Source organism: Triticum urartu, chromosome 7A (genome assembly GCF_056163025.1).
Source record: "Triticum urartu cultivar PI428250 chromosome 7A, HENAU_Tu73, whole genome shotgun sequence".
NCBI lineage: Eukaryota > Viridiplantae > Streptophyta > Magnoliopsida > Poales > Poaceae > Triticum > Triticum urartu.
The window spans coordinates 731,001,932-731,027,597 of record NC_141879.1 but is presented as its reverse complement, the minus strand read 5'-3'; the positions used below and the strand labels follow the sequence as shown (position 1 = coordinate 731,027,597).

At 40.8% G+C, this 25,666-nt stretch overlaps 2 protein-coding genes and 1 pseudogene across 2 annotated transcripts; all 3 read right to left on the bottom strand.

Annotated features, from left to right (window-relative positions):
- Window positions 1-898: 898 nt before the first annotated feature.
- Window positions 899-16,335, bottom strand: LOC147962375 (uncharacterized; annotated as a pseudogene).
- Window positions 16,336-22,366: 6,031 nt separating this feature from the next.
- LOC147962374 (uncharacterized) lies at window positions 22,367-23,926 on the bottom strand. The gene has a single exon (XM_087534175.1). It carries the CDS (start codon window positions 23,924-23,926, stop codon window positions 22,367-22,369), a length of 1,560 nt encoding a protein of 519 aa, XP_087390301.1.
- A 179-nt stretch (window positions 23,927-24,105) lies between these two features.
- On the bottom strand, window positions 24,106-25,373 carry LOC147962373 (uncharacterized). The gene is made up of 3 exons (XM_087534772.1): window positions 25,346-25,373; window positions 25,156-25,248; window positions 24,106-25,055 (listed from the first exon to the last, which is right to left on the bottom strand). Exons 1-3 carry the CDS (start codon window positions 25,371-25,373, stop codon window positions 24,106-24,108), a joined length of 1,071 nt encoding a protein of 356 aa, XP_087390898.1.
- Window positions 25,374-25,666: the final 293 nt, after the last annotated feature.

The following is a 25,666-nucleotide window of genomic DNA, read 5'->3' as shown; positions in this document are numbered from 1 at the left end:
ACTATTGTTGAAGAAGAATATATATGATCCTGCTGATTATGTGATTATCTTGTTGGTACGAGTTTGACTGTGAGTGGCTGCTTGCTAGGAGTGGCATTTTTTTTTGTTTGAGAAAGCTAGGTGTGGCATTTCAACCAAGGCAATTGGACATTTAAATATTTTGCCAGACCAATGATATCTGATCACTTATAATCTTACATACACGGAGTTAGCATGTAAGACTATCCACTTTTGCAAGATACACTTGCTGAAATCTTTGCTATGTAAACTCACAACTTTGTCTCAACCCATATTCCATCAAACCGGATAAATAATTAAATAGGGGAAAATACTACAACATGACAAATTTATTGTGAGATGCAAGCTACCATTTCAAGTAGACCGGGCCTATACCACCTGTTGCATGCCTCAAACTGACGGTGTAGAGCATGTCACTCCCTTGGACACCGCCGCAAACATTCGACCAAACGTATTAGAATTAAATTACTAGCGCACATTTAAAAGTGTAAGCAACAGTTCATTAGCACGCATTTAACATAGTGTATGTGGTAGATGGCAATCCCTCTTGGTCGCTGCATGCATGCCCAAACTTCTTTTCCAAAGACAATGCACGCCCAAACATATAATGGAAAAAATTATAATTAAACAAAATAGTTCATTTTATATAGGTTTAAAAGATGCATGATGCACACCTGCCAGTATTTTAAAACACATGCATATATCGCCAGGTAAACCCCGGCGGATAGTGCATATACAAGCCAATACACATATACACAATGGAAAAACTAGCACAAGAGAGGCATGCCTGCATGCAAACTCTCTAGAGGCCACAATGAGAAATTAAAAACGGCGCAAACCAATATACGGGTCGCCATATATCGAAAGACCGTCTGATGGATGATTAATCTATGCACGCACACACATATATCTATGTTGTCTTGGATCATTAGTACTTCCACATGTCATACATACCCATGTTCATCGATGAGGTCTTGCCAACTGCTGTTGCGGCGGTGTTCCCCTGGTAGTTGTTGCTCAGCCCGGTCACAGCATGTTCCTGTGACACCATCGACGATGGCCCACACCCAGGCTCAGCCCCGACCATGAAACCCCGATCTGCACCCACATACATCATCATCTGCTGATGTTGTTGGTAGAACGACAATGGTGATGTTGGGTCTGACATCATCTGCTGGTGGTGGTTCCCGATGTAGTGGTCATTCATAATAGGAAGCGCCACGCTGCCCATTATCGATGAGCCAGCACCGATGTCGCGCAATTGGTATGGAGAAGTTGTAGGAAGCAACATTGAATTTGCTAGCGATGACGACTTCTCATAGCCCATGAGAGGAGGCAATGTATCTAAGTCGGCGAACCCCTGCTGATTTCCGCTCCGATGGACATTGGCATGACATATGACGGCATCACCACCTTCTTCAGTCCGGCGCTCTTATGGAAGATCCTACAAACCACCCACTGTTCCTACAAGCATACATAAATTAAATAAGTGCAAATCAACTATGATCAGTAGCATGCCCCAGGTGTGACTCTTTTGTCACATATGCCGATCACTTTGTCATTCACTACTCACGTCCAACACATATATCCCATAACTTGGGTATTTTGGCGGCCCTGTCCAAGTGCAAACCTCTGGAAATGGGGACACAGTGACTCCCCTAGGCCTCGATTCCAACATTTGGCCTCTGTCGACCTTTCCATCCTTTAGAATATTTAAGACTCATGAGACGCTACGACATTCCATTGCAGTATTTACTCACCTCGGTCTACTATCAAGAACATTACTGATGGTTTCCCTCTTTTTACCCATACATTCAAGTAACCTACTCAAAAGGAGGCCACTATGTCATGGCCGCTTTATCTCCCCTCATGCATCGGTGCAACCTTGTAATTCTTGCCATGTATTGGCGACTTAGAGTAATATTCAAGTGGGGATTCTCCCCCTGATTGTTCAGAAAAGGTGGCTAACTAGCTAATGGCATGTTAAGAATTCATGACTACTACTATATACTATAAATTTATTATATACCTTGGAAGCTGCGTTAGTGATGGTGACGGTGTTGGTTGCGGTGGACGGGTTGGATGTCAGCTGCTTGTTTCTCTCAAGCCTATACTCATGCATGATCCAGTTGGTCTTCTCCCCCTAGGCGCTCTGCCCTTGTAGAAGGCGAGCGTCTTCTTCATGCCGATGAGTGTGAGCGGTGGGTGGAAGATCTCCTTGTCCTTTCCGGTGGCCTTCCAATAGCCAGCATTCGTCGCCCGGTTCATTTGTATCCCGGTGGGGTACTTGCGATCCTTTCGGCAGTAAAAGTACCACTCCTTCTCCCCCATCTTCGTCTTCTCCGGTAGCTCCCATGGCTCGTACTTGTTGAGGTTCACATCCTCAATAGTTGATACAATCATATAAAACATCATAGCACACTGAACTTGCATACAAATATTTCACGCAGGCGGCACAATCAGGGTGGAAGCAGTGGATTGCTACGGGTAGGGCTATGTTGAAACCAACGAACTCGTACATAATGGTTCATCGTCTTTATCAATGATGGGGAAATATCTTGAATGTTGTGCAAAGAAACAGACAGACAATACAACATATAAGTTTTGCTAGAACATTAAGTTGACGTACAACCCTTTCTAAAAAAAGTTCAGGTTAAAAAATAGAACAGGTCACAATCAAATGTACCGGCACATCAGTGCTTCACACCCATAGCTCGGATTTAACTAGTATCTGACAAGATTCAGTTGTTACCTCAAATTAGAGCACATACAGGCAGCCAGCCCTGCCTCTTCTCCCAAAGAAGCAATGGCCTCCGCCGTGCGATGGAGTAGGCCCTGTGCCATCCATTGTTCCGAGCAACACGGGGAAAGTCTAACGTTGACTCCTGTAATGGACGTCGTCGACGGACTCGAGCACCAGCGGCGGCAGTAGGACTTCAATTGATGGATTGACCACTTCTTCGACATGCATGAACACTCGATACAGGTACATCCCTAACGTGGTCCACAGCGGCCTTGGTGGTGATGAAGAGTACAACCCTGGTTCCTGCACCAATATCTCAACACCAATCACCTTCGGTATGGTGGACGGCTTCTTCATCCATGCCATAACCGTCACAGCCTAGCTATCTGGAGGAACAAACATACTTACGAGCTCACATCCAAGGTCGTTGATAAGCTCATTCATGGACTCTCTGTTCCAAGCACGTCGAGGCATGCCGTGGAAGGTAAGCTTTGTTAAAAACTCAAGCTCAGAGGGCACCGAGCCCCATCCTGGGTGCCACCGATCAAAGCTCACCAGCGCGCCATCGCAGAACAAATGCCAGGAAGATTCGAACACACGACTGCAGTCGAAAGTTGTCTAGAACCTGATGAAGAAATCAGCCGGTGGCGAACAGACTTTGATGAGCAAGTCACTTATTTGGATGCCATGTGCAATGCCAAGAGCTTTGACAAGGTCGTCCGGCGAGATGGGAGGTTGGTCGCCATTGATGGTTACCATCAACACTTTGCCGGCAAAGTGGTCGTCAAGCGCCGCCATACCAGTGTTGAGCAACAGCACGCAGCGCCTGAATGCAGGACAGACCTCAGGATCTCTAGCTCGGAGATCCGCATTGACAGGCGACTGATACGTCTCCAACGTATCTATAATTTTTTATTGCTCCATGCTATATTATCTACTGTTTTGGACCATATTGGGCTTTATTTTCCACTTTTATATTACTTTTGGGACTAACCTATTAACCGGAGGCCCAGCCCAGATTTGCTATTTTTTTTTGCCTATTTTAGTGTTTCGAAGAAATGGAATATCAAACGGAGTCCAAACAGAATGAAACCTTCGGGAACGTGATTTTCTCACCGAATATGATCCAGGAGACTTGGACCCCCCGTCAAGAAAGAAAGGAGGCGGCCACGAGGGTGGAGGGCATGCCCCCCTAGGGCGTGCGCCCTGCCTCGTGGGCCCCTCTTTGCTCCACCGACGTACTCCTTCCTCCTATATATACCTACGTACCCCCAAACGATCAGATACAGAGCCAAAAACCTAATTCCACCGCCGCAACCTTCTGTACCCACGAGATCCCATCTTGGGGCCTGTTCCGGAGCTCCGCCTGAAGGGGAATCCACCACGGAGGGTTTCTACATCATCACCATAGCCCCTCCGATGAAGTGTGAGTAGTTTACCTCAGACCTTTGGGTCCATAGTTAGTAGCTAGATGGCTTCTTCTCTCTTTTTGGATCTCAATACAATGTTCTCCCCCTCTCTCGTGGAGATCCATTCGATGTAATCTTCTTTTTGCGGTGTGTTTGTTGAGACCAATGAATTGTGGGTTTATGATCAAGATTATCTATGAGAAATATTTGAATCTTCCCTGAATTCTTTTATGTATGATTGGTTCTCTTTGCAAGTCTCTTCGAATTATCAGTTTGGTTTGGCCTATTAGATTGGTTTTTCTTGCAATAGGAGAAGTGCTTAGCTTTGGGTTCAATCTTGCGGTGTCCTTTCCCAGTGGCAGAAGGGGCAGCAAGGCACGTATTGTATTGTTGCCATCGAGGATAAAAAGATGGGTTTTTTTATCATATTGCATGAATTTATCCCTCTACATCATGTCATCTTGCTTAAGGCGTTACTCTGTTTTCTTGAACTTAATACTCTAGATGCATGCTGGATAGTGGTCGATGAGTGGAGTAATAGTAGTAGATGCAGGCAGGAGTCGGTCTACTTGTCTCGGACGTGATGCCTATATACATGGTCATACCTAGATACTCTCATAACTATGCTCAATTCTGTCAATTGCTCAACAGTAATTTGTTCACCCACCATAGAATACTTATGCTCTTGAGAGAAGCCACTAGTGAAATCTATGGCCCCCGGGTCTATTCTCATCATATCAATCTTCCATCACATTATTATTGCTTTGCTTTTTTACTTTTATTTTATTTTATCTTGCATCTTTATATCAAAAATACCAAAAATATTATCTATCATATCTATCAGATCTCACTCTCATAAGTGACCGTGAAGGGATTGACAACCCCTAATCGCGTTGGTTGCGTTGAGCTATTTGTTTTATGTAGGTACGAGGGACTTGCGTGTGGCCTCCTACTGGATTGATACATTGGTTCTCAAAAACTGAGGTAAATACTTACGCTACTTTGCTGCATCATCCTCTCCTCTTCGGGGAAATCCAACGCAGTGCTCAAGAGGTAGCAAGAAGAATTTCTGGCGCCGTTGCCGGGGAGTCTATGCAAAAGTCAACATACCAAGTACCCATCACAATCCCTTATCTCTCGCATTACATTATTTGCCATTTGCCTCTCGTTTTCCTCTCCCCACTTCACCCTTGCCGTTTTATTCGCCCTCTATTTTCCGTTTGCCTTTTTCTTCGCTTGCTTTTTGTTTGCTCGTGTGTTGGATTGCTTGCTTGTCACGATGGTTCAAGATAATACCAAATTGTGTGACTTTACCAATACCAACAATAATGATTTCCTTAGCACTCCTATTGCTCCTCTTACCAATACTGAATCTTGTGATATCAATACTGCTTTGTTGAATCTTGTTATGAAAGATCAATTCGCCGGCCTTCCTAGTGAAGATGACGCTACTCATCTAAATAGCTTCGTTGATTTATGTGATATGCAAAAGAAGAAAGATGTTGATAATGATATCGTTAAATTGAAGCTATTTCCTTTTTCGCTTAGAGATCATGCTAAAGCTTGGTTTTCATCTTTGCCTAAAAATAGTATTGATTCTTGGAACAAATGCAAAGATGCTTTTATCTCTAAGTATTTTCCTCCCGCTAAGATCATCTCTCTTAGAAACGATATTATGAATTTTAAGCAACTTGATCATGAACATGTTGCACAAGCTTGGGAGAGAATGAAATTAATTATACGTAATTGTCCTACTCATGGTTTGAATCTGTGGATGATTATACAAATTTTTTATGCCAGATTGAATTTTGCTTCTAGAAATCTTTTACATTCGGCCGCGGGAGGCACTTTTATGGAAATCACTTTAGGAGATGCTACTAAACTCCTAGAAAATATTATCGTTAATTATTCTCAATGGCACACTGAAAGATCTACTAATAACAAAGTGCATGCGATAGAAGAAATTAATGTTATGAGTGGACAGATGGATGAACTTATGAAATTATTTCCTACTAAGAGTGTTTCTTCTGATCCTAATGATATGCCTTTGTCAACTTTGATTGAGAATAATAATGAATCTATGGATGTGAATTTTGTTGGTAGAAATAATTTTGGTAACAACGCGTATAGAGGGAACTTTAATCCTAGGCCTTATCCTAGTAATCCTTCTAATAATTATGGAAATTCCTACAACAACTCTTATGGAAATTTTAATAAGATGCCCTCTGAATTTGAGACTAGTGTTAAAGAGTTTATGAATTCGCAAAAGAATTTCAATGCTTTGCTTGAAGAGAAACTGCTTAAAGTTGATGAATTGGCTAGGAACGTTGATAAAATTTCTCTTGATGTTGATTCTTTAAAGCTTAGATCTATCACTCCTAAGCATGATATCCATAAGTCTATCAAAGCCATGAAAATTTCCATTGATGAGTGCAAGAAAAGAACCGCTAGGATGCATGCTACGAAAGATGCCTTTATTAAAGCGTGTTCTTCCAATTCCTATGAAAATCGAGATGAAGATCTAAAAGTTATTGATGTGTCCCCTATTAAATCTTTGTTTTGCAATATGAATCTTGATGAGACTGAATATGATCCTCCTTTACCTAGAAGGCGTTCCAAAAATTCGGAGTTTTTAGACCTTGATGATGAAATTGATAAAAGTGGGATTGAAAAGAGTAAAACCCTAGATGTTGCTAAACCCACTATATTGGATTTCAAGGAATTTAATTATGAAAGTTGCTCTTTAATTGATTGTATTTCCTTTTTGCAATCCGTGCTAAATTCTCCTCATGCTTATAGTCAAAATAAAGCGTTTACTAAACATATTATTGATGCCTTGATGCAATCTTATGAAGAAAAACTTGAGTTGGAAGTTTCTATCCCTAGAAAACTTTATGATGAGTGGGAACCAACTATTAAAATTAAGACTAAGGATCATGAATTTTATGCTTTATGTGATTTGGGTGCTAGTGTCTCCACTATTCCCAAAACTTTGTGTGATTTGCTAGATTTCCGCGATTTTGATGATTGCTCTCTAAACTTGCACCTTGCAGATTCCACTATTAAGAAACCTATGGGAAGAATTAATGATGTTCTTATTGTTGCAAATAGGAATTATGTGCCCGTAGATTTTATCGTTCTTGATATAGATTGCAATCCTTTTTGTCCTATTATTCTTGGTAGACCTTTCCTTAGAATGATTGGTGCAATTATTGATATGAAGGAAGGGAATACTAGATTCCAATTTCCATTAAAAAAGGGCATGGAACACTTCCCTAGGAAGAAAATAAAATTACCATATGAATCTATCATGAGAGCAACTTATGGATTGCCTACCAAAGATGGCAATACCTAGATCTATCCTTGCCTTTATGCCTAGCTAAGGGCGTTAAACGATAGCGCTTGTTGGGAGGCAACCCAATTTTATTTTAGTTTTTTGCTTTTTGTTTCTGTTTAGGAATAAATAATCCATCTACCTTCTGTTTAGATGTGGTTTTATGTTTTAATTGGTGTTTGTGCCAAGTTAAACCTATAGGATCTTCTTGGATGATAGTTATTTGATCTTGCTGTAATTTCTAGAAACTTTCGGTTCACGAAAACAATTGTTGCATATCACCAGAACGCGATAAAATAGTGATTCCAATTGCTTCTAATCAATAAACAAATTTCCTAGGTCGTCCTATTTTGGCTGATTTTTTGGAGTTCCAGAAGTTTGCATTAGTTACAGATTACTACAGACTGTTCTGTTTTTGACAGATTCTGTTTTTCGTGTGTTGTTTGCTTATTTTGATGAATCTATGGCTAGTAAAATAGTTTATAAACCATAGAGAAGTTGGAATACAGTAGGTTTAACACCAATATAAATAAAGAATGAGTTCATTACAGTACCTTGAAGTGGTCTTTTGTTTTCTTTCGCTAACAGAGCTCACGAGATTTCTGTTGAGTTTTGTGTTGTGAAGTTTTCAAGTTTTGGGTGAAATATTTTGATGGATTATGGAACAAGGAGTGGCAAGAGCCTAAGCTTGGGGATGCCCATGGCACCCCCAAGATAACCTAAGGACACCAAAAAGTCAAAGCTTGGGGATGCCCCTGGAAGGCATATCCCCTCTTTCGTCTACTTCCATCGGTAACTTTACTTGGAGCTATATTTTTATTCACCACATGATATGTGTTTTTCTTGGAGCGTCTTGTATGATTTGAGTCTTTGATTTTTTAGTTTACCACAATCATCCTTGCTATACACACTTTTTGAGAGCCATACATGAATTGGAATTTATTAGAATACTCTATGTGCTTCACTTAAATCTTTTGAGCTTTATAGTTTTGCTCCATGTGCTTCACTTAGATCTTTTGAGCTTTATAGTTTTGCTCTATGTACTTCACTTATATCTTTTAGAGCACGGTGGTGGATTTGTTTTATAGAAACTATTGATCTCTCATGCTTCACTTAGATTATTTTGAGTGTCTTAAATAGCATGGTAATTTGCTTAAAAATCTTAATATGCTTGGTATTCAAGATATGTAAAACTTTCTTTTGAGTGCGTTGAATACCAAGAGAAGTTTGATGCTTGATAATTGTTTTGAGATATGGAGGTGATAATATCAAAGTCGTGCTAGTTGAGTAGTTGTGAATTTGAGAAATGCTTGCGTTGAAGTTTGCAAGTCCCGTAGCATGCACGTATGGTAAATGTTATGTAACAAATTTGAAACATGAGGAGTTCTTTGATTGTCCTCCTTATGAGTGGCGGTCGGGGACGAGCGATGGTCTTTTCCTACCAATCTATCCCCCTAGGAGCATGCGCGTAGTGCTTTGGTTTTTGATGGCTTGTAGATTTTTGCAATAAGTATATGAGTTCTTTATGACTAATGTTGAGTCCATGGATTATACGCACTCTCACCCTTCCATCATTTGCTAGCCTCTTCGGTACCGTGCATTGCCCTTTCTCACATTGAGAGTTGGTGCAAACTTAGCCGGTGCATCCAAACCCCGTGATATGATATGCTCTTTCACACATAAACCTCCTTATATCTTCCTCAAAACAGCCACCATACCTACCTGTTATGGCATTTCCATAGCCATTCCGAGATATATTGCCATGCAACTTTCCACCATTCCGTTCATCATGCCACTTTCATCATTGTCATATTGCTAGCATGATCATGTAGTTGACATAGTATTCGTGGCAAGGCCACCGTTCATAATTCTTTCATACATGTCACTCCTGATTCATTGCATATCCCGGTACACCGCCGGAGGCATTCATGCAGAGTCATACTTTGTTCTAGTATCGAGTTGTAATCATTGAGTTGTAAATAAATATAAGTGTGATGATCATCATTCAATAGAGCATTGTCCCAATAAAAAAAGAGAAAGGCCAAAGAAAAAAAGAAGGCCCAAAATAAATAAATAAATAAAAGGGGCAATGCTACTATCCTTTTTTTCCACACTTGTGCTTCAAAGTAGCACCATAATCTTCATGATAGATAGTCTCTTGTTTTGTCATTTTCATATGCTAGTGGGAATTTTTCATTATAGAACTTGGCTTGTATATTCCAACAATGGGCTTCCTCAAATGCCCTAGGTCTTCGTGAGAAAGCAAGTTGGATGCACACCCACTTAGTTTCTTTTGTTGAGCTTTCATACATTTATAGCTCGAGTGCATCCGTTGCATGGCAATCCCTACTCCTTGCATTAACATCAATCGATGGGCATCTCCATAGCCCATTGAGTAGCCTTGTTGATGTGAGATCTTCTCCTTTTTGTCTTCTCCACATAACCCCCATCATCATACTCTATTCCACCCATAGTGCTATATCCATGGCTCAGGCTCATGTATTGCGTGCAGGTTTATAAGTTTGAGATTATTAAAGTATGAAACAATTGCTTGTCTTGTCATCGGGGTTGTGCATGATGAGAGCTTTCTTGTGTGAAAAAATGGAGCATGACTAAACTATATGATTTTGTAGGGATAAACTTTCTTTGGCCATGTTATTTTGAGAAGACATAATTGCTTAGTTAGTATGCTTGAAGTATTATTATTTTTATGTTAATATGAACTTTTGTCTTGAATCTTTCGGATCCGAATATTCATACCACAATTAAGAAGAGTTACATTGAAATTATGCCAAGTAGCACTCCGCATCAAAAATTCTTTTTTATCATTTACCTACTCGAGGACGAGCAGGAATTAAGCTTGGGGATGCCTGATACGTCTCCAACGTATCTATAATTTTCGATTGCTCCATGCTATATTATCTACTGTTTTGGACCATATTGGGCTTTATTTTCCACTTTTATATTACTTTTGGGACTAACCTATTAACCGGAGGCCCAACCCAGATTTGCTGTTTTTTTGCCTATTTCAGTGTTTCGAAGAAACAGAATATCAAACGGAGTCCAAACGGAATGAAACCTTCGGGAACGTGATTTTCTCACCGAATATGATCCAGGAGACTTGGACCCCCATCAATAAAGAAAGGAGGCGGTCATGAGGGTGGAGGGCGCGCCCCCCTAGGGCGTGCCCCCTGCCTCGTGGGCCCCCCTTTGCTCCACTGACGTACTCCTTCCTCCTATATATACCTACGTACCCCCAAACGATCAGATACGGAGCCAAAAACCTAATTCCACCGCCGCAATCTTCTTTACCCATGAGATCCCATCTTGGGGCCTATTCCGGAGCTCCGCCGGAAGGGGAATCCACCACGGAGGGCTTCTACATCATCACCATAGCCCCTCCAATGAAGTGTGAGTAGTTTACCTCAGACCTTCGGGTCCATAGTTAGTACTAGATGGCTTCTTCTCTCTTTTTGGATCTCAATACAATGTTCTCCCCCTCTCTCATGGAGATCTATTCGATGTAATCTTCTTTTTGCGGTGTGTTTGTTGAGATCGATGAATTGTGGGTTTATGATCAAGATTATCTATGAGCAATATTTGAATCTTCTCTGAATCCTTTTATGTATGATTGGTTATCTTTGCAAGTCTCTTTGAATTATCAGTTTGGTTTGGCCTACTAGAGAGAAGTGCTTAGCTTTGGGTTCAATCTTGTGGTGTCCTTTCCCAGTGACAGAAGAGGCAGCAAGGCACGTATTGTATTGTTGCCATCGAGGATAACAAGATGGTTTTTTTATCATATTTCATGAATTTATCCGTCTACATCATGTCATCTTGCTTAAGGCGTTACTCTGTTTTCTTGAACTTAATACTCTAGATGCATGCTAGATAGCGGTCGATGAGTGGAGTAATAGTAGTAGATGCAGGCAGGAGTCGGTCTACTTGTCTCGGACGTGATGCCTATATACATGATCATACCTAGATACTCTCATAACTATGCTCAGTTCTGTCAATTGCTCAACAGTAATTTGTTCACCCACCGTAGAATACTTATGCTCTTGAGAGAAGCCACTAGTGAAATCTATGGCCCCCGGGTCTATTCTCCTCATATCAATCTTCCATCACATTATTATTGCTTTGCTTTTTTACTTTGCTTTTTATTTTATCTTGCATCTTTATATCAAAAATACCAAAAATATTATCTATCATATCTATCAGATCTCACTGTCGTAAGTGACCGTGAAGGGATTGACAACCCCTAATCGTGTTGGTTGCGTTGAGCTATTTGTTTTGTGTAGGTACGAGGGACTCGCGCGTGGCCTCCTACTGGATTGATACCTTGGTTCTCAAAAACTGAGGGAAATACTTACGCTACTTTGCTGCATCATCCTCTCACTACAAGAAATCTGTTAATCTATGACGGATTTCCGGTGACGTTCCAGAATTCTGTCACAGTCGGTGACGATTTTTCTGATCCGTCATGGTAACCGTCACCGACCAGCAAGATACGAATGAGCCCAGAAAACATTGACCACTTCATGACGGACATCAAGATGCCGTCACAAAAACTATCACAGATCGACTAGTTGGACCTAGCTTTTTTCCTTTATATAGTGTATATTCGGACCATCACAGATTGCTCCCCTTGTTTGACCCACATGTTGTTCAAACCAATCAGCTAGAGTGCATGCGGGTGCCCATTGTATGGCCCACATATCAGTGTCAGTTGCTCTTATAGAGCCCTTGGAAGTAATACGAGAAAAATGCCTTGTTTGACCCATATGTTGTTCAAACCAATCAGCCAGAGTGCATGCGGGTGCCCATTGTATGGCCCACATATTAGTGTCAGTTGCTCTTGTAGAGCCCTTGGAAGTAATACGAGAAAAATGCGCTCGTGGCTATTGTGTGCCACATTAGCAAACAGTAATGGGCATAAAGTGTTGGTCCCACATGTCATTACAACTGAGAGAAATAATAGCAAAATTAATTGGCACAATGGAGAGTCGAACCTGAGACCTTATGAATAACCTGGTGAGCATCAAACCATCAGACTACAAGTCAATCACCGATAACACTGAGCTAGATATATATACTAGTAGAGTGCCCGTGCGTTGCCACGGGCTCTTGATATAGTTTAAAAGAGTTACAATAGGTCTTTCACACGTACAAAGAATATAACTCAAACACAATTATTTAATACCTGTAGTCCATTTTTGCAAATTAAATTGATAACATAAAGAAAAATTAATGTCATGTCCATGTAACAAACTGAGCGATGTTCCAACTAAACATCTATTACAAAACTATTAATATCTAGATGATGCGCCTAAGAAATTCTTTCACAATGTCAGGAAAGTTTCTTTTAGCTTCATTCCCACGATGTTTTAGCAAATATAAAAAAAACTGCTTCCTCAATTCATACCCATCCTGCACAAACAATACATGTAGTTAGCATGAAAATTTCACGCCGAAGGTCTTAAAACATGTAACGGACAATACCCACCGCGCAAATCGGCTTGACCAATTCTTTACCGTTCCACCAGAGCATAAAATGAAAAACAAAATAGCCAGACACATTCCTGTAAAACTTTAAATTATTAATATAAAAAATATAGTTATAACAAAAGTAAATGTTTTTGTTATGAATTCATTACCCGTCTATACTCGTTGGAACACCGAACGGAAATAAACGTTGCCATTTAGATATATCATAATTCCAACCAGGCAGCTTTATTTTGATCGCTTCTTTGAAATCCCTTGCAAAACTTTTTAGTTTCAGTGCATGCCTCATATTTTTTTCCTCTAACGATTGTGATGTTTGAATAGGATCCATAATATATAGACGACGTGCCTCTTTGTCGATGACGTACAAGATAGATTGGGTATGATAGTCCCACTTGTAGATTCATAGGGAAGATAAATCTACAAGTGGGGCTATTAGAAAAAACAATAAACCATGATAACAATGGACAAACTATTTTGCTTACCTTGTTGCACGATGAGATTTCGTTGTCCATCCCAGGCCAGCTATCAAATAATGTTGCTAACGTCTGGATAGTTTGCTTCTCGCAAAACTTCTGACCTCGTGTTGACTCTAGCATCATGGACTAAGCAAAAAACGAAATATTGTTTCAACATGTATATACTAATGACACATAGAATGAAGAGTTATGATAACTTACACAAAATCGTAGATCCATGTAGTTTACAGGAGGGTCTGTGAACAGTACTCCCTCGTCACATGCCAGCATACGCACTGCGGTGTTGAAGCAATCATTGTCCATGGACTGGTCCATGTTAAGTACACACTGAAGTTTCTTAAGACTTAAGCCCATTGCATCGGTTGTCGAGCTCCGGACCCATACCTCCCTAAAAATTGGACGGTAAGAAGAACAATAGTATACCGCACATTAAATATTGATACATGATACTTACTCCAAACACCCGACATCATCGATCGACATGACGTAGTTGCAGAGGCCGGCAAGTAATTCACATTGGTCCGTGGGTATGATAGTGATTGGGGCAGGACGTTTGTCTTTGACTACGTCTGATGGATTCTCCAGGATCTCGAGATCAGAATCAGCTAAAGTTTCTTCATCGGTAGGTTTAGGTTGATGGTATATGGGACCTCCTTTTAGCTTATTCAACTCTGAATCGAGCAAAATGACAGCTAATTTTTTTCGAAAATGTTTCATATCCACCTACAATATATATAAAAACCATTTATATAATTTTTTGAGATAAAATAACAAGATAATGTATAAAGATGTAATACCTGGGTGAACTCGTCTGACAGTCCATGTGATGTCCAGTATTCCATATAATTTAGCATAAACAGTCCACATGATACGCTAAAAAGTTATAAAATAATGCTTTAGAATATCACGCAAATGAATCAAATGAACAAACCATTGTAACAAGTTCTTACCCATCGTTTGTATTGCCTCATGAAACTGCTCTACAACCGTCCATTTTGTAACATTGAGATCAGGCCACTTATGATCTCTGATAAAATCCGGACTATGCTCTACAAGTTTCAGACGCTTCTCAAGTCCTAGTAACTATTTTATATATAAGAAATATTAGGGATCAACGCAAACAAAAACATATGTTAAGATGAGTAAAAAAAATATAGTTACCATAGTAGCAAGGTCATTGCGGTTGACCCGAGAACCAAGTGAGTCCAGTACTTGAATCTCATGTTTTTTGGCATTGGCGACTGCTAGATACCAATGGTAGCCCTGCATGTTAATCGGAATGAATAACTGGTGTAAATATCATACAAGTCACGGTCGCAATTAGATATAAATATTAATAAATCATTATACATATGAATTAAAAAACAATCCATAATTATATGCATGGATAACGAGACAAAAACTAACCATGTCTTGTTGTACATAAGTATTAACATGATGCACAATGCGGTGATATTTTGATGGGTCTATGTCTCTTTCCCCGTCTTCTTTTATCTGGCCAGATACAAACGTGCTAACAATGTGTACCTTTTCACCCGCTCTGTTTTGTAGATGGTCGTGAGCAAGCATGCAATATATGTAAGCATTTATCACCTGTAAACAACATTTAGATTATATTTACATTTTATGATATTAAATATTGTTCATATTATTAATTATAAAGTTTGTGCAATTGGTCTTACACCGTCATGTAAGAACATATCATCTTTCATAAGGCATTCCAAATCATCGATTGATAATAAGGCATCTCCAATGTCCACAAACTGGGTATTCTTGGGGGCAGCCTTGATTGATTCAATGACTGTAATATCCCTAGGCGTACAAACATAGTCTGTCGAATATGTAAATAAATGAGCCAATTTAGCAATCAAACTGAGCAAAAATAGTTGAATACAGAAGACAATATCATCACAAAATTAAGATTGATAGTAATATTAAAAAATACCTTATGGGATAACATGTAAATTAGCATCCTTTTTTGGTTTGTTATGAGATATAACCTCTTCAACATTTTTATGTTGTGAATTTTCGTCCCCTTTCAGCAACATCGCATATGAACCCTCAATGGATACTTTCTGTGCATCTCCAAAGTCCATATCCATGTCTCCTATATTCTGAAAAAATAAAAATATAAAAATAATCCTTTCGTGTTTTCATGTATAATATACATACAGAACCCATCACTTTGTATCTACGATGAAATATATATGATGAAATATAAATGATGTTTTCTACTGCATAATATAATCATATATAGTATCTGAAAAAATATTAGTGAAAATAACACACTATTTTCTCTATAGAAAACATAATTGACATTACATAATTTAAATAATTGTACTAACACAAAATTAGGGGAAAAAAGAAACTGTGATGTTCATATATAATGAGTAGTCATATGAAAATTATTTAAATTATTTATATAGGCCATGGAAATTTGTCTACCTCAAGAAAAAAAAACATGCACCCAAGGTAGATTACATAATTATAATTATTTATAATTAGTAGATTTATTTATACATCAACCAAGTTTTGTTGTGGTACCCTTAATATGTGAAAGGTAAATATAAAAAATATTTATTTTTATGAACAATATTTAACAAATATATATACTTTTATTGTTCTGCGAGGTATGTATACTTTTAAAAACCTACACATGCAAGTATAGCATTTATTTCGTCGAGCAAAGTTTGCACACAAGACCCAAATTAGCTACACAGCACGGCCGAACCTGCACCCAAACTTAGCCCCATAATAAAATAACTATAAAATTAATTACCTTATCCACATTATATTTTTTCTGAGGGATAACATTATAACACGACAAGTGGGCCGGCACTTACCGGCCATGAAGGCGTGGTGGCCTCCACGGCCTAGGTTGCCTAATGGGCCGGCTCGACGGCCCACCTGGCACGCTGGCGTCTGGGCCCAAACCCTAACCCGACTCACTCACCACACTGGGCCCAAACCATAACCCCACTCACTGGTAACCCTAGGCTTATCCCCTCCCCCCGCCGCATCCAAAACTCCCCACTCACTCACCACACTCCCCTCCACTCACTGATTTCCTCTCGCCGTCTCCCCTTCCCCGCCGCGTGCGTCGACGAGCATGGCGCTCGCGCGGCTCCACCCGCCGACCGCCGGATCCCATGCGGCGGCAAATCTCCGGGCGGCCTCACCGGCCCTCTCCACCCCCACCAGCAGCTCGGCCCTCTCCCCTCCCCCCGCCGTATGGCCGCGCGCCTCCTCGCAGCCCGCCCGCCGCGCCCTCGCTCCCTCCTCGTACCCGCGCGCGCGGCGATCCCGCGATCGGGGGAGCCGGCTCCGTCCTGCCCGCCGGCGACCAGGTCAGTCGCCGCCCTCTCCTGCCCCGCCTGTCCACCCGCCGGACCAGGCCTCTCCGCCCCGGCGCCGCTCCCAGTCGCCGGCTTCGATCGGTTGGCGGGTCGCGTATGGTCTCGCCCGCCCGCTCGCGCTTGCGTGCACTGCTTTGCTTGCTCGTCTCCTCGATTGCCGATTGCTTCTTCTCCGCGCGCTCTCCCCACCCTCATGCTAAGAGCGGGGCGGGAGGGTTCGGGCGCCATTGCTCTGCTCCCGTGACCGCCACACACGGTAGATGGACTGCACTACTGCTAATTCCCATCGACAACTCTGGTGTGCGCGTCAGTTGCTCACTCCATGGACCACTTCAATTACCTACTTACTGCGTGGTCGCGCCTGTAATACGTATTGAATTTTGTTTCTTTGTTCGCAGGCAGCGGAAGGGGCTTTGAGATCTCCAAGTTGGAGGAGAGGAATTGTCCTCTGATGCTGCAGCCAAGGGAAATGACACCAGGTGATTTGTTCTTTGTCATGGATTTTGTATTTTTACTGGGAGTCGATCACTTGTGTGTTTGAAGAATTGAGTACACGCGGATTGGTAGGACTGAAAGAGATTGCACTGAGCAAATATAAATGATGTTTTCTACTGCATAATATAATCATATATAGTATATGAAAAAATAGTAGTGAAAATAACACACTATTTTCTCTATAGAAAACATAATTGACATTACATAATTTAAATAATTGTACTAACACAAAATTAGGGGAAAACAAGAAACTGTGATGTTCATATATAATGAGTAGCACATTTTAGTACCATGATCCATTCTGTGTTCTCTGTTTACAATGTACTATCAAATGTCATGTGTATTTTCCCTGCTTGCTACTGGCTTTGGAGGAAAACTTAGTTCCGTCGTTTTTAAATGTAAATTATCTGCCATGATTAAGCAAGCCAAGCTGAAGTTTTGCCTTTGTTGGGACTTCTGAAACAGAGAACAAACAGTACTACACATTTGAAATGGTGTTCTTTTCTTGCAAATGCACAGCAAACTTTTAGGGGCCTGCCGATAGTTTGTTGAACAACAATTTTTTAGGAGTTCTGCCTGATTTTCTTACCATGGTTAAGAAAATAACATGCTGGCAATGATTTGTGAGTAAAGCATGTTCCAGTTCCTCTTGGATTGGCGCGTCGTTTTAGTATTTTTTATAAACATCGTTTATCCATATCAAGTATGCTTAATCTTGGTATATTCCCATTTTTCATTTTCACAAATCACTCTTTCTATATTGTTCACATGATTCTGAAGATGCTAGGAGAATTGTTGACGAAGAACGAACTAATGCACGCATGGAGATTGAAAATGCTAGAGCTGTTGTACAAAGAGTTCAAAAAGTACTTAAAGAGGAAGAGAACAGTTCACAAAGAATTGGAAAGCAGGCAAATTGTATATAATTTTATGAGCAGCATATTATCTTTTTTTTTCTGTACTTTAGTACCATGCTTACCTGGAACTTATGCCTGAATCTGTATTCCTTATATATTCTTTTATTTATGTCATATACAATTACTCCCCTTGACTTCTGTACAGTTTTTTTGTTCAAAACCAGTGGTAGTTTATTTTAATTTGACTATGCAACCTTCTACGTACTGCATCAATAAGCAACAGATCTTCCTGCCCAACTTTGCTCTTATTGCTTGCTTGTCCAGATGATGTGCTTTGACACTGTCCTCAATTTGTTATATTCATTGTATTACTTGCTCTATCTTGATATAGTAGGGATATAGTTGGTATTAGAGTATTACATATCCATTGTGAATAATTTTAGACTATTCCATCGAAGCATTTTGTCCTCAAGCAATTTCTATTACATGTAATGACTTAATATTATGACTCTGATGATATATATCTTCAAGCAGTCCTATTATATTTGTTTGTTTTCTGGCATGTTGAAACACTTAATAAGTTATTTGTTTGTTTTTCTGGCTGAAATATATATATGAGATTTCATTAAAAAGTTAGGCAGTCAGCTATGGTCATGACTTCAAAAGTTAGGTGTATGACACACGTGCGATGTCCAGAATAGACTGTTAGCCTATAATATCTGAAAGAACTATTTGTATTCAGTTGCAGCCCACCTAATAGGACTGCTTGATTAGATCTACAATCAATTGTATTGGCTATGATCTTTTTATAAGATGGCACTATCTCCACTGGTGTTTTTTTTTCAGAATTTGATGGTATGCCTGACCAAAGATGATCCTAATATAATAACTGTTACCCTTTTACAGAAGAGAAAGATCTAGAAATTTGCATACCTAGAGGAACTCGTCTTCTTGATGCCCCTTGCTTACAGAAGGTACTCCTCGGGAATTTGTCCTCCAAGTCTGGGTATTTTGATCCTTTGATATCTGTGATGGGGGAAGGGAGAGTAAGGAGGGGGATGAGGGATGGCACATGAGGTTAACATATATAGGTAGGCCATGCAGGGGAAGGCTGGGTAGCAGATATCTTTCCTTTTTTCAGATATATTCTTATGTATGGTGCAGATATCTTTCCTTTTTCAGATATGTACTTATGTATGGTGCAGATAGCTTTCCTTTTTTCATGAAACGCACACCTCTTAATAAATTTGAAAATATGTCAGAAATCAGAACTTACTAAAGAATTAAATTTTTGTATTAATTAAATAAACAACTTATCATTGATTGCATGCCACTAAGTTACTTACTAGTTCTTATAAAATTTTCCGATATAAAAATGAAATATCTTATTAGTCTATTTAATTTTTTTTTCTTTTTTAATATTGTTCAATTTGAAGAGGTAAACATGAACTTTCTATATAATTTATGTGTATCTAATCAGTTCAACATGTACTATAAATCAAGTAAAATTAACAAACAAACAATCTTAAATGTTTTGTTTCTGAAAGATGGCAATTAACAGCCTTCGGATTTTGTTGTTTGCACAATAGTTGGTGACAAGGGGGCGTGGAACTGCTGCAGCCCATCTGTGACAGAGCAGACTCCTGTGAATTTGCCCAGCTAGGTGCATCCTCCACTTGGTAGCAACTTGAAGAAAATTCTTCCTTTTTGCTTCCATGACCTGATATCCTCCTCACTGATGTATTGAGGAGCCATGACCCGGCCTCACAGGAAGGGCCAGGGCGAAGACGTATCCCCGACGGCCAAGACACGGCCACGGTGGTGATTTTTGATGGTGAGACAGAGCAGACTCGAGCGACTTTGCCCAGCTAGGTACATCCTCTACACAACTACATGGTAGCAAATTGAACAAAATGTGACTTGATTAGTATAGTAGCTTAGTAGTAGTAGGTTCCTGTACTCGCAAGTTTATGTCGAACAATCACTGCATCGTATATGCAAGCCTGGGATTATATATGTGTGGGGGTCTGTGATATTGTGAGTACAACAGCAACCAGCCCACCAGGTTCCCTTTGAAACCACTTAGCCCGGCCTGAGTCAAATACAAGGCCACTGTCATCTTTGAAACCACTTAACCTCAGATAAGACCACAAGGTTGATGGTTTTAGAATGTTGATGGACAAGTCTGAGGGGGCCAAACCTAAGCAAAACATTTTTTATCTAATTTTCATATCCACTACTTTCTATTGATCCTGCAAAAGTGTACGGGCAAAATGTGTTGAGATCAAATGGTTACTTAATTTGTTTTCTGTACAAAATACCGTAGTTTTCAAATGCCAGCTTGCTTATGGTGTACAGTTGACACAGGTATCAGATAAAATGCACACACTCGTAATCTTGTTGCACAACACTGGGATCAAATTTTTGACAACATTATACAGTAGACTGAGTAAGATATAAGTAGGGAACATTCTGTAATGTGCTTATGGATATTGATAGCATAACATATAACAAAATTGACTTGAAGCACAAGCCCAAACCAGTGAAGCTTCTGTTGGCTGATGCAGTCTAACTTCTCGCCCATCTCGCGGCTCATGTGGTTCACCCAGTCCCCTACTCCTGATTTCCTATAAACCAGGAATTACCAAAGTAAACTTTGTTTCCGTGGCTAACGGCCCCAACCTGGTTAACTTATAGGCTGGTAAGTGTATCAAAACTGGAGAGTCTCACCACCTCTTTAGCAACACCAGAGCTCTATCCTCCTCTTCAGTCAGTGGTTAGCTCAGGAATTTAGCTAACTTGCTCACAACTTGCAACGGGTTTGAGGACGTATTATACACGGAGGCATTAAATTATGAGCCTACCCACATGTTTGTTTACTTCGTCTACCCACAAGTTTCATGTACTGGACAACTATATTACACAAATCTTGTGTTATGAAAGATAATAGTTGGTGATTGATATGGCAAGTGTCTACGAGCTGCCTAATATAGCATGCATTTAACAGTTCTTTCGCATTCATAACTCTGCCTTTTCATAATTCCATGGATTTTTACTATATTGCGTATCCCAGTGACTTTGCCAACTTGCCGACATGGGGCCCCGTTCAGAGCACAAGCTTCACCTGAATAACCTTCTTTCAGTTCGTAAAACTATCTTGCTTGGTTTGCACTGCTTTCTGTGTCTTAGATTCAACCTCTCCAAAAATGGGTGAAGTGTCAACCGTATTCTGTTGATAATTTTATGAGAACACGTTTGTCTAAAATGATTTCTATTACCCATAAGAACGCACGGGCAGCTCTTAAAGCTGAAAAACTACAGCTTTCATGTAGCATCTTATGTGTCTCACTTCTCTCGAATATGCTGAATAGGTTGGTGCATCTCACCACCCACAAGCACACACAAAGGACGCATCTGCACTGAAGTGAATAAAGAATATCAACTTATTTCATTGCTTTTGTCCGCAAGAAATGCTATTTATTCTACTACTAATATACATGTGGTCTTCTAGATGTGTTTGCTTTCTACAACGTGGTGTATGTAACTCATTATATTATGAAGTTATCATTGATTTGTATGCAACTCATTAAAATTCACAGCCTGCACACTAACATATCTACTGTTACCGTGGTTTTACTTTTTTACTGTACGTACTGATCAATAAGAAAAACTATTCCTCTCTCATTTTTGTTACTCTATTCAGGAGCACATAAAAGATAATCAGCGTTTATTCGCTAGCTGGAATTAAAGGCAACGGCCAGAGAGCAAGATCAAGGACAACTTCAAAATTTAAGAATATATGCAAGGTACAAACCTGGTCCAAACTGTCTGGTCTACAACCATAAAATTTAGATAGAAGGAAAGATAGATATACAACCAACATAGCTAGTGGATGCCACCATTAATCACTATTTAAACTTTAAAAATATTCAGAAAATGTCATTTGATCATCTGATCAGCATGGGCATTCAAAAAGATTATTACCTTCAAAATGCCTCCAGTTCACCAGGAGCAACAAACCTGCTCCTGACCGCACGGGTATTATAGTACAAAATATACATAGAAGAAAAATTATATAGATAGAACCAAAACAAGCAGACAACGTTGAAGCGAATACGAAGCTAGAGGGTGCCATCGAAGCATTTATTCCCTACATATATATAATCCGATACATTATTCATATTGCCAAAAGGATACATTATTCACGTCGCCTGGCTCGCAGTGCACCAATATTGTTGCAAAGAGCCTCCTAAGAGAACATGGCATAGCCCACTGCTCCGCCTCAGTAAGACAGTCGCCGAGCGTGTTATCTGCCTCGATGAGTCCCAACCTTTCACCGGCCTCTCTAAAGCTCCCACATACAACGCCGTTGACGGTGAGCAAGTCCTCAAATGATGTTTTCCCCGTAACATGGTTCAACAACACACGAAGGTAGTATCGCTCCCCCTCGGCAGGATTGGCAGACACTATACGACCTATCTGAAAACGCTCCATCCGCTTCTTCCAGAACTTCTTCTTCTTCTCCCACGTGAAGCTTCCAGGGAAATCCTTGTACAATATATGCCTTGCCCAAGGGTGTTTTTCGTTTGCCTTGAAATATTCCGTTAACATGGATTTTGAAGCATTCTCGGAGGATACAACATTCTTCAAGTCAGCCTGTGCATTGAATGCAACCCTGTGCATATTCGGGAGATGAAGAGGCAACTGCAAGACAGGCGGGTAATTGGCACACAGTGGGAAACCAAATATCCTCCACATAGCCTCCGGAGGGGTGACCCATCTTGCGTCAACGTATCTCTTGATCTCATCAATGTTACCATCAGTGTCTGGCTGGTCAATGCTGAAAGAAGCCTTATCATGGCCCTTACAAATGTACTTATAAATGTATTTTACAGCCTTTATGCTAGAGCAGACCTCGACGTTGATGTGGCAATTAAACATCCGCAGAAGGTAAGGGTTATATGGCACAACCCATCGGTTGTCCAACATTTTCCCTCGAACCTTAGCGCGTCTACCATCGTCTCTACGATGATAAACTGGGTATGAGTCCTTGCCTTGTATCGTGTTTTCATTGAACGGCCGCGGGTATCTGCACTTGCATTCATTATCTTGCATGCAAACATTCTTCGGGTTGAGAGCACCGCATGGTCCGTGCATCATATGTTTTACCACCATTGCATACAATTCCGGATACTTCTGCTTGTCTGGGAGCTCTGCGGAAATGAGTCGGTCATACTGCTCTGGGACAAGAAGCTTATAATTTGAATCCATGATCAACAAAAAATGTGCGTGGGGGAGGCCTCTCTTCTGGAACTCGACTACGTAAACATAAGCAACAACAACACCCAGGACCATCTTCTTGAGCAACAAATCTTTCATAGCCTCTAGTTTGCCATAGAACACGCGAGCCACAATATCAGGTCGGTCTTGCGCCGTCTGTCCAGGAAGCAACTCATTTGTTATCTCTTCCCATTTAGGGTTGCAAGTCATGGTCAAGAAGATGTCAGGCTTCCCGTATGTATGGACAATTGCCATGGCATCCATATGTCTCTTCTTCATGTCGCGGTTGCCACCAGGGAAAGTTCCAGGGAGAACTATTCTCTTCCCAACAGCGCTTGCTCGGGTCTCCCCGGATGTTATTGCATCAACAACTCCTTTATACAGATCGGCACGGATCTGCGTCTGGTTCTTCCTGTACCACCTCAACCGACAGCTCTCAATCTTAATGTACATGTCAACCGCCCATTGCTATAGTAGGCATGCTCCACAGAGAATTGGATTGAAGATTGTAGGCCTTGTTTGCAGCATGTAACAGTAGTAGTCTCTAACGGAGACGCATAACTTGCTATTCCCCTCTGCACACGTTTGATTTAGATCGCGTGAGCATTATCTTTAAACACAACAAGATATTTTTAACAAAGTGGGACACAAAATGACATACCTGCATCATCCTCATCATCATGAGACAAACGAGGATTTTGGACAACATCCCAATCAACATTACGTTTGGGTAGCTTCGGATGCCAACCTAGCTCCCCCATTGGATAGAATAATGGATAAGACAACGGGTCGTATGCCCCTGAGGTCACACGAATACTATGCCTTTCGTCGTTGTTACCACAGAGTGTTACCTTGCGGTCAAACCTTTTTGCTAGGTCAGTGCCCTCAACCCAAATTGCAGCGACCTCAGAGGACACCGGTCTATTATACCTTCTTTGGTCCAACCTCTTATCGGTGTTTAGGTCTATCCTATAATCATCGAGGTTGTCTTTGTGTGCACCCAAACTCCTAAATTGCTGGGAGTATGGGTTTTGTTTGAGTATGTCTACTAACCTCTTCACGACATCTTGGTCTAATTGCTTGGTGGCCGCCTTACGATGATCTAGGTTAGGGTCGTCGTCATAGAAGTACAACTGCAGATGTTCTGGACGCGAGCTAGGCTCGAACAAATGGACATTGTGGTAGATGGTGCCGTGAGCTCGGAATGTGTACACCCCAGACCTCATGTTTGTGTAGTTTTCATCAAGGCTGACGCCAAGGGTGGTGAAGGTGAAATGCCCGTTGAAGAACCGTATGTTCTCCCGAAAATGTCTCGAATCTGCATCCATGCTGGACCATAGCCTCTTTAGCTCTGGGATTGGTTCCTGTTGCTTAAGCTGGATCTGGCCATTGCGACAGCAGAAGCCGTCAGTCTCAGATTCAAACTTCCTGGCCATACAGTGTTTGCAATTTTCATCGAGTTTCAGGACGTGAGTGCTGTCTGGAATGTTTGAGTAGACAGTGTCAAATGGATCAATCTCACTAAGTTTATCGGTAGACTTGCTCGCTTCCTCATCATCATCCAATATGTCATTATCGGACCCTATGGGGATTTGTTGCAAAATCACGTACAATTCACTAACAACAAATAAATGAGACAACAATAGAGCTCCAAAGTGTCAATAGTGCAGGGTTTGCAATACCTTCGTTGCAAAACATGTAGTACTCCTCATCAATCAATTCATGTGCTTCCTGCTCATGACGCATGGTGCCGCTTTGGAAAACATCGATGTCCTCTGCATTGTCGTCATACAGATAGTGACAACGGACACAATCATGTTAGAACGACATGCTGAGAATGAGCTTAAGAAACTGACATTCGCAAATTCTTACCAGTGGCACCGGCAGAGTATGTCGGCATATTCGTCCCCGGATCGTCATCAGATGAATCATCTTTTGCGGCCTAGGAGACGGGTGATGCGCGGCTTGGGCATGTGAGACATTCAGAGTCTGAGTTTGCTAGGTCTGTAAGGGGGATTGCGATGCATTCTTTGCACGGTGTTTTTTTCCTTCGGTCATAATTGGCCTTCCTCTGTGCACTTGACTCCCCCTTCTCATTCGCCGACATGCTTTTGCGGCGTTGCACGCTCCTCTCGCGTCTTTTTTCGTTCATTATTTCTTTGACTTCGAACGTTAATTCGTCACTTCTCTTCT